This window comes from Gracilinanus agilis, unplaced genomic scaffold (assembly GCF_016433145.1).
Source record: "Gracilinanus agilis isolate LMUSP501 unplaced genomic scaffold, AgileGrace unplaced_scaffold33162, whole genome shotgun sequence".
Taxonomy (NCBI): domain Eukaryota; kingdom Metazoa; phylum Chordata; class Mammalia; order Didelphimorphia; family Didelphidae; genus Gracilinanus; species Gracilinanus agilis.
The window spans coordinates 1-10,179 of NW_025365982.1; the positions used below are offsets into that span (position 1 = coordinate 1).

General features: G+C 50.4%; 1 protein-coding gene across 1 annotated transcript; it reads left to right on the forward strand.

The window, feature by feature from the left end:
- Positions 1–246: 246 nt before the first annotated feature.
- Positions 247–4,292, forward strand: LOC123254810 (protein NYNRIN-like; the record flags this gene model as incomplete). The annotated part of the gene is given in 4 exon segments (XM_044683730.1): positions 247–656; positions 852–2,333; positions 2,336–4,111; positions 4,114–4,292. Coding segments are annotated over 4 exon segments (3,847 nt in total), but the record flags the coding sequence as incomplete, so codon positions are not given.
- Between the last annotated feature and the right edge of the window lie 5,887 nt (positions 4,293–10,179).

Below are 10,179 nucleotides of genomic sequence, written 5' to 3' on the forward strand. Positions count from 1 at the left end.
GTCTAGAAGCAACCTTCCCAACTAGCCGCCCCAACTGGGACTTCTCGACAGAACAAGGTAGGGAGCGTCTTCAGTCCTATCGCCAGACTCTCCTTGCGGGTCTCCGAGCTGCGGCTAGGAAACCCACAAATTTGTCCCAAATTGGGGAAGTTAGACAGGGCCCTGATGAGACACCTGCAGCCTTTCTTGAACCACTGCAAACTGCTTTTCGCATTTACTCCCCTCTTGACCCGGGGCCCCCACCAGTCAGACGGCCATTCTCTTAGCCTTTGTTAACCAAGCTGCGCCTGATATCCGGCGTAAACTACAGAAAGTGGATGCTTTTACGGCCCAGTCTCTGGAAGAACTATTAAAGGTTGCTGAGCGGGTCTTTAACTCCAGAGAAACCCCTGAGGACTGGGCAGAGCGGCTCAGACATGAGGATCTTATTGGGCAAGAGCAGAAACAGAAGGAGCCTGAGGCTCGAGAAGCCCAGAAACTCGTGGAGCAAAGACATCGGGAGGACAGGGCCCACAAACAGATGCTTAGGGCCCAACAAAAAACAACCCAAATTCTTGTTGCAGCCCTAGGCCAGGGAGGCGGTGCTACCCCGCCGCCCAGGGGCACCTGCTTCCGGTGCAGACAACCCGGACACTGGCACCGTGACTGTCCTAATGGTCGGGGGTCCCTCACACAACAACGCCCAAGGGGCTGAAGGGAGAGGTCGGGAGGCCCCTTTTTCGAACCCCCGCTTGGAGGCCCGCTTGGGCAGTTTTATAAGAACCCCCTGAGGGAGCGACAAGCACTAGCTTTCGTGGAAGATGATTGACAGGGCCGGGCCTCAGGCCCCCTCCCTGAGTCCTGGGTGACAGCCTACATCGAGGGGACCCCCGTATCCCTATTGGTTGACACGGGAGCGGAACACTCAGTCTTGTTAAAACCCCTGGGGACCACTTCCTCCAAGACATCCTTAGTTCAGGGAGGGACTACTCGGAGGACTGTGAATCTGGGAACACACACTGTATCACACTCCTTCCTAGTCATCCTCGACTCCCCGGCCCCCCTACTTGGCCACGACCTCCTCCACAAACTGGGAGCCCATATTCAGTTCTCCCGAGACTCCGTCTCAGTGACGGACTCCAGAGGCCAGCCTTTAACTGTTCTGACCTTGGCCCTCCAAGACGAACACCGTCTGTTCTCGGACCCTAACCCCCCGGACATCCCACCCCATATCAAGCCTTGGGTGAAAGACCTACCACAAGTTTGGGCAGAAGTAGCGGGCATTGGATTGGCTGTGTACCAACCCCCCATCATTATCCCACTCAAAGCAGGGGCAACCCCCATTAGGGTTCGCCAATACCCTATGCCCCTAGCAGCCCATCAGGGCATCCGGCCGCACATCAATAGACTTATGGAGGTGGGGATCCCGATTCCCTGTAAGTCACCCTGGAATACTCCCCTTCTCCCAGTCCGAAAACCAGGAGGGGACTTCCGGCCGGTACAGGATTTAAGGGAAGTCAACAAGAGGATTGAGGATCTCCACCCCACTGTCCCTAACCCGTACACCCTTTTGAGCAACCTCCACCCTTCATTAACGTGGTACTCTACCTTAGATCTGAAGGATGCCTTCTTCACACTCCCCCTATCACCTATCAGCCAACCCATCTTTGCTTTTGAGTGGTCAGATCCCTCCTCCCAAACTACAACCCAACTAATGTGGACGAGGCTACCACAAGGCCTAAAACTCAGCCCCACCCTCTTTAGCGACGCCCTAGCTCGGGATTTGGGAGATTTTCGGTCCACCCATCCTGAAGTTACTCTTTTGCAAGATGTGGATGATCTCCTGGTGGCCTCCCTCAGTGAGGAACAGTGCAAACACGATACCAGGGCGCTTCTCCTCACCCTACAAGAGGCAGGTTACAAAGTTAGCGCAAGGAAAGCAAAAATCACCGATGTTACCTTCCTGGGCTACAGGTTACAGGGAGGGTCCCGTTGGTTAACCCCTGCTATGACTAAGACTGTCCTGGCCATTCCTGCTCCCACTTCCCCTCGACAGGTCCGAGAATTTCTGGGCACTGTGGGGTATTGCCGTCTTTGGATCCCGAACTTCGCAGAGATTGCGAATCCCCTCTACCAGGGTGCCAAAGATTCTGGGAGCTGGGCCTGGACACCAGAGATGGACTTGGCCTTCCAGGCGCTCCGACTGGCCATACTACAAGCCCCTGCCCTGACCTTGCCAGACCCAGAAAAACCATTTACACTTTTTATAGATGAAAAAGGGGGAGTAGCGAAGGGAGTTCTAACCCAGAGACTGGGTCCGTGGGATCGACCAGTGGCATACTTATCCAAACGGATGGACCTGTAGCAGCAGGATGGCCGGCTTATCTCCGCATTATCGCGGCAGTAGCTCTCTTGGTCAAAGACATCGACAAACTCACCCATGGGCAGGCCCTGGTCATTGCCTCTTCCCATGTAATCGAGAGCATCCTCCGCCAGCCCCCAGTCAGGTGGCTCTCACACTCCAGGCTGACCCGCTACCAATCCCTGCTCCTCAATGAGTCCCACATCTCCTTCAGGGTCATCTCTACCCTGAACCCGGCCACCCTTCTTCCCACGGGTGACGCAATCGAACCCCATTCCTGCCAGGACATCTTGGTGGAAGCTATCTCAGCCCGCCCGGACCTGAAGGACACCCCCCTTCCCAACGCCGAGCTCACATTTTTCACAGATGGAAGTAGTTTTCTCACCGCTGCAGGCACCAGGGCAGCAGGAGCAGCTGTTGTGGACCAGTCCCAGAACCTTGTCTGGGCCGCCCGACTTCCTGAGGGCACATCGGGCCAAAAGGCGGAACTGGAGGCCCTGATGGCAGCCCTCCGGGCGGCCAGAGGGAAGCGTGTCAGTATCTACACGGACAGCCGCTATGCTTTCGCCACCCTCCACATACACGCCCCCATCTATCGTGAGCGAGGCTATGTCACTTCCGCAGGGAAGCCCATAGTGCACCTGGAACACATCCAAGAACTTTTGGCTGCGGTCTGGGACCCCCGACAGGTAGCTGTGATTCACATACCGGGTCCTCAGAAAGGTAATGCCCATCCAGCACTGGGGAATCGATGGGCAGATGAAGCAGCCCGGGAGGCTGCCTTACATGGTACAGTGCCCCGGGCCCTCTCACTCACCCTTCCACGAGACGGGGTGCTCTCTGACCCCCCAACTGGCCCGCCCCAATATTCGGAGGCAGACCGGGAATGGGCTGTAAAGTGTGGAGGGACTCCAATGGTAAACCATGAGGAGTTTTTTCAGGACAAAGATGGGAACACCCTTCTGCCCCAGACAGCCGGCCAGCTACTAGCTACCCACTTGCACCACCTCACTCACTTAGGACATCACAAACATAGTGAACTCCTCCTCAAGGGTCGTATCCGGTTCAGGGGAATGGGCCCATTTCTTGAGGAACTCGTTCACAAATGCACTGCGTGCCAGGCTGTCAGAGCCACTATCCCAGCCCCTGCCCCAGCCGTCCGTCTGCGAGGGACCAGACTCTGTGAGCATTGGGAAGTTGATTTTACGGAGGTCAAACCAGGGAAATTCGGATTCCGTTACCTCCTAGTTAGGGTTGACACATTCACTGGATGGCCCGAGGCGTTCCCCACCAAAACTGAGACCGCCCAGACGGTGGCTAAGCACCTCCTCGAGGACATCATTCCTCGATACGGGTTCCCCCTATCCATCGGATCCGACAATGGCCCAGCTTTTGTGGGGCTTATAGTACGGTCCTTGGCTAAGGGACTGGGGACCTGGTGGAAGCACCATTGTGAATACAGGCCTCAGAGTTCAGGACAGGTAGAGAGGATGAATCGGACCCTAAAAGAGTTTCTTACTAAACTCACACTGGAGACTGGCCAGGACTGGGTGACGCTCCTCCCACTGGCCCTCTTTAAGGCCAGAAATACACATGGCCGCCTCTCCCTAACACCCTATGAAATCCTCTATGGTTCCATCACTCCTATCCTGCCCTCCCCCCCTACTGCCGACAAGCTCAAACCTCATCTACGAGATTTTGTTCTCTCTCTCTCTCAGGTCCACGCAGACCTGTCGCCCCGATTAAAAGCCAGATTTCAGCCCCGCTGCACGAACCTAATCCCTACCAACCTGGTGGCTGGGTCTGGGTGAAACGCCATCCAAAAGAGATGCTGCAACCCCGGTGGAAAGGGCCTTTTGTCGTTTTGTTAGTCACTCCATCAGCAGTCAAGGTGGACAGCATCGGACCCTGGATTCATCACTCTCATGTTCGACTAGCGGAACCCCCCTGAATCTGACTGGAAGGCAAGCACTCACCCCGAAAACCCACTGAAACTGACTTTGAAACGCGCATAAAAGAACTGATGGCTGCCCCTCTCCTCCTAGCCCTGACTACCCTGGCAGCTCTGGGTCAAGGACTGCCCAGTGGCTGCCGTCAGGTCACAGCGGCCCTGGGGGCAGAGGCCTCATACCTCTGTGAAGGTCCCCTTCCGACCCAGGTGCCGGACCCGCTGACCGCCCCCCTCAGCCATGATCCCGCCGAGAGCGACCCAATTCCCACCATAGAGGTCACTCTGCGCCCAGCTGTCGCTCCCTTGCAGGCCAGACCTTCCCACCCAATTCGTGCCAGGAACTCTCCACCGAAGCATAGGCCATGGAAATGGATGCTAGCCCCGGTAGAATCTCCAGGGGAGACCATTGATGTCATCACCACCTCTGCCCCCACCTTCCCTGTACCCTCCTGCGTGCTGATTAGGGCAGAGCATTGGGGTGGGGGTGGAAGAGATGCCCCGGGAGCCTCAGCCACAAGCCTCAGCGAGGCAGATTTTAGACGGGAACCATACATGGGTCATTATTCCTGCCCCAGCTCAAACCCCGGAAAGTCATTCTGTAACCAACCCGGGCATTATTTCTGTGCCTTCTGGGGCTGTGAAACTATGGCCAGGGACGAGGCATCTAGCTGGTCAACACAAAGGGACCCCTTCCTCAAAATGACTCTGGGCCATAACCCTGGGTGCAACTGGGATTGGTTCTATCACTCCAGCCTCGAAGCGAGCCAGGTGCACCGCCTCAACTTTACAGTCCAACGGCCAGAACATGATTCCTGGCTAGGTGGTCGTGCATGGGGGATCCGCCCATACGAGTCCGGATACGACCAAGGGGGTTTCTTCACAATCCGGAAATACCCAGTAATGACTCACACCGCAGTAGGACCCAATTTCACTTTAAAACCCCGCCAAAGGCCCACTGTCCCTCCATCACCATCAGTCACCCGGGGACCGCCGACCCCCACGAACAGTACCCCATCAGCCCCCGTGTATCATCGCCACACCCCAGCCCTGCCCCAGCACCCATATTGGAGCTCACTACAAGCCACCTTTATAGCCCTGAACCACTCTTCCCCCAAGCTCACAGCCCAACGCTGGTTATGTCTGCTCTCACAAGCGCCCTACTAGGAGGCTGTTGCGACAACAGGCAACTTTTCATTTACTAACGACACGACACAGTGTTCCTGGAATGACACGACCCCGGCCTCACTTTCTCCCTGGTGGTTGGAAAAGGGACCTGCGTGACAGGGAACCCAACCCCTACCCCCTGGACCAAGAACAATCCCTGTGACCATACCAAACAGGTAGAGGCGCCCACCTCACCCCCAACCAGGGCACAAATGGCTTTGTTCACGCTCCGGCCTACGGCCTTGTTTGGCCACTGAGACTCTCTTAGGACACCCCGAGACTTGTGTCCTAGCCACTGTCATCCCACGCCTCACCTACCGATCAAACGAGGACGTCCTCACCCCTCTTCACGGTGGAAGCGTGAGCCGGTCACTGTCACCATTACGGTGGCAGCCCTCTTGGGGGCAGCAGGGACAGGCATTGGGGTCGCGGCCCTCTCAACACAAAGCCAAAGCATGGCTTCCCTCCGCCAGTCAGTCAATGAAGACCTGGCCCGACTCGAAGCTTCCCTAGCCGAGCTCGCCCTCCAGAATTGCCGAGGCCTGGACCTCCTTTTCCTTAAAGAGGGGGGTCTATGCGCCGCCCCAGGGGAAGAACCACTCCGGAGTCCTCCGAGACTCCCTCGCCAAGCTCAGAGCCGGGCTAGAACAGCGAGCCCGGGAAAGAGACCACCCACAGCCCTGGTACGCTGGGATGTTTCACGCGTCCCCTTGGCTCCCCTCCTTGGTGACCCCACTTCTCGGACCCCTCTGCGTGCTTGTCCTTCTCCTTGCCCTGGGACCCTGCATCCTTAACCGCCTCGTCCGCTTCATAAAAGAACGTCTCAATACTATCCAAGTCCTCGCTTTACAACAACAGCATCAACCCCTCCCAGGCGCAGGGGATATCCATGCCCACAGGTCCCCCTAAATCGAAAGAAGGGGGGAATGAAGAAGGACGTTCTCCAGTAGGAGCTTTATCTAGACCAAAGGGCTGGTCAGGACCTCCGGTGGTTTCGCAATGGTTTGCGACATACTGACAGTCTGGATAAGAACTTTCCTGGGAGGATGTCGAGATAAGAACCTCCTGGAGACTGATTAAGCCCACCAAGATTCCAACTCCTGTCCCTTCCCCCATTTAAAAGAACCCTGCTGGCGGCGCCCGGGTGGAACACTATTTTATAGCCTTCCCTGGTGCACCAGCTTATTAAACAGCCCCCCTTGTGTATTGCAGTGTCGGTCTCTGTTTGTTGGGTGGGCTCACGGGAAACGGACCCTAACAATATCTGCTGTCAACCTTAAAAAGACAGAACCACTAACGTAGTTGGAACAAGTCTTTAATCAGGACAAGACAGACAAAGCTCAAGATCTGCCCACAACAGTCAAGTGCTAAATACTACACAGAGCCGAAGCTCTAGGGCTGTGGAGTCAATGTTTCTGGGGAAAAAAACCCATCAAAGAAATTTTCCAGATAGTAATAGAAATTAGGGGTCTCATTTACCTCCTAGGGAATAAAGGACAGGAAAGTAAAATTGATTAGCTTTATCATGGACACAAGAGAATGTGGAGTCCAGGGCTCAATTTTTTGGGGAGGCTGACCCTTTACAATGGATACAAAAGGATGATTCCGGGCTTGGATACCTTGGAGAATTCTCTATTACAAGGGGAGAAACTTCTAAGACAAAAGGGTACTTAAGATTTGATTAGGTCTACCAATTCTACCTAAACTGCCATCATTAGGTACTTTAAGGTTTGTTGTTCAACTGAGACAAGGTCAGTTGGGAACTTCCCTTAAAGCAAGTTCACAAGGGACAGGAACAAACCTGTGGGTTCCATAAACACAGTTGACATTGCTTTGGTAGTTGTGTTTTTTTCAGACTGACAATAGATAAAGTACTCAATCAATATATATACATTTATCTATAGATAGAGACATCTGATGACACGTAGATCTCTCTCTCTTTCTCTCTCTCTCTCTTTCTCTCTCTCTCTCTCTCTCTCTCTCTCTCAAAAAGAAGGTCATAAGATTAAGAAGGACTATGTATAATTTATAAAACTGTAATGTACAAAGTATGACCTGGATTACTGGCCAAAAGATCAGTCTTCTATAACTGTCCTTCAGGGTTCTCAGTTACCCTGAGAAATGTCAAAGTGCTTCTTTTCTCCATGCCATTGGTTCAATCTCCCGCAGGCTACATTTCTCTCTTCCTACCATTATATGATATTCCCTAGTATCTCAATTTAATTTAACCACTTAGTAAATCAAATAAGAAACACTGATGTCCACATTAATACAACTTATGGATCAGGCACTGTGCTAATCACCAGGAATACAAATATAAAATACAAAAAAAAAAAGAAGATGGTCCTGGCCTTCAAGAAGTTTACAATCTAATGGAAGACAACAATACACAAAAGGATATGAAAGAGGAGAGAGGAGAGTTAGAGCACAGGAGCACCATAGGAAAGCCCAAAGGAGTACATTCAAGTGGGAAATGGAGAGATACTCTAAAATGGAGGTTTGGGGAAGAGTTCTTTACTCTTATCAATTAGCTTTTAGAGAGAGAGATTTATTTTCAAAATACAGTAATAGCAAAAGCAAATCTATTTCCTACTCAGAAGTACCTCACCTGACACACCTTATCCCTTATCAATTGGCCTTAAGAAAGCAGCATTGACTTTGAAGATATAGCAATAACAAAAGTATACATACCACAACAGAGTTGAAGGCATGGCAGAAGGAGAATTATTAGAGATAAAGTTGAAAAGACTGGCTAGCACCATATTATGGAGGGCCTGGAATAGCAGGAAAAGAACCCTGAAACTTTTTTGGTACATAACAGTGATTAAGAGAAGGGTCTTGAGTAAATTAATTCTATCAGCTCCATGCTAAGGAACAAGGATGTGTTCTTGTTGTGACACTTAGACTTAAGTGACACTTAGAAGAGTTCTACTCCCACCTTTTAATATCCAACTAACAAGAAGAGATCGGGGAGTGAGCAAAATGAGGGCAGTGCCTGGTGATTCTCACAAGTATCTTCTTTAGTTGAGTGATTCCTGCTTTTCTTGGTCCCCTTCCCACTTCTACCTCCCTTAAAGGGATAGAAGAGGAGATCAAGGAATTCAGTTAGGAGTGACCTTTTCCATAAAATATATGCAAAATAAATAGAAAGTAATTTGAGGTAAAGAAGACCCTAGATGTGGAATAAATTCAGGTGTAAGATGAGACTTAAGCTGAGTTTTAAAGGGGAAAAAATATTTCTTAAGATTTCTGAGGACTGGCTTCTAATCTCAGTTTTACAATTTAATAATTATATTACCTTGGATGAGATACAACTTAGTGTTAAATAATGTCAGAGAGGGAAGTTTCTTCCCATCAGGAGATCAAGGATACCTTCATGAAGGAGAGAATGTATGAGCAGAGGTTTTACAAGAAGGACAGGAACTCAAGGCTGGGTGGGCAGCTAGTTGGCACAGTGGATAGAGCTTAGGGCCTAGAGTCAGGAAGGGCTGAGGTCAAATCTGGTTCACACACTGAGTAGCAGTGGGACCCCGGGAAACTTACTAAACCTTGTTTACCTCAGTTTCCTCATTTGTAAAATGAGTTGGAGCTGGAAATGGAAACCCATACTGGTATCTTTGCCAAGAAAATGCAAAATAGAGTCAAAAAACTGGAGATGACTGAACAGCAAAAGGAACTCAACAAGTGAGGAAAAAGAAGACCAAGATATTGATTTCACAGTTTTCAGCAAAATAAGAAACTCATGTGATTGTAAACAAGTTATTCAATATGAATCTGAGGAGAAATTGTGAAATAAAACATCTTATCTTTGCTTCCAACCCAACATTCGTCCTTTACAAAACTCCGTGTTTTAGATGTTTGGTGCTCTCCTCTGATCCCTTGATTCATTCAAGTTGACCTCTCAGGGGATTTAGAATTATAGAATATTAAAGCTAAATGAAACTGGAGAACAGTCCAAGGGTGTGCTATAAATGTTTAACAGCTGATTCTCTCAACCCAAACATACTCTCACACACACGTTCAAGTTTGATCTGTATTATTAATATTTTCTCCATTGCATTCTTTAGTCTGGAGAATTAACACAATAATAAACAAAGTCCTGCTATGTAATATTTGCCAATTTCCAAAGTGTAAATGTTCACAATTTGCACTCTCTAGTAGCCAGGTGGCACAGTGGATAAGGGCATCAGGCCTGGAGCCAAGATGATATGAGTTCAAAATCATCCTCAGATGCTTTCTAGTTGTGTGATCCTATTCACCTCAGTTTCTTCATCTGTAAAATGAGCTGGAGAAGGAAATGTCAAACTACTGCAGTATATTTCCCAAGAAAACCCCAAATGGGGTCGCCTAAGGTAGGACACCACTGAAAAGGCCTGAACAATAAAATCTTATAAGAGCTGCCTCCATCAGACCCCTTCAACCTTTTTGTTTCGCAAATGAGAAAGTCATAGAATTTCATAACATGAAAGTTGGAAGAGACCTCAGAAGTCATTTAATATAACTCATAACCAAAAGAAATCCCCACTATTAAATATCCAGGAAATAATAGTTTGTTTTCTGCATGAAAAGCTCCAAGGAGGAGAAGTCTGCCATGCTGTGGACAGCACGTTCCACTTAAGAAGAGTTCTAAAGGGTCGGACATGGAACCTCAGTTTTACTTCTGCAGCTTCTATGCATGATTTCTGATTTTGCCTTCTGGGGCCAAACATAACAACTCTCACCT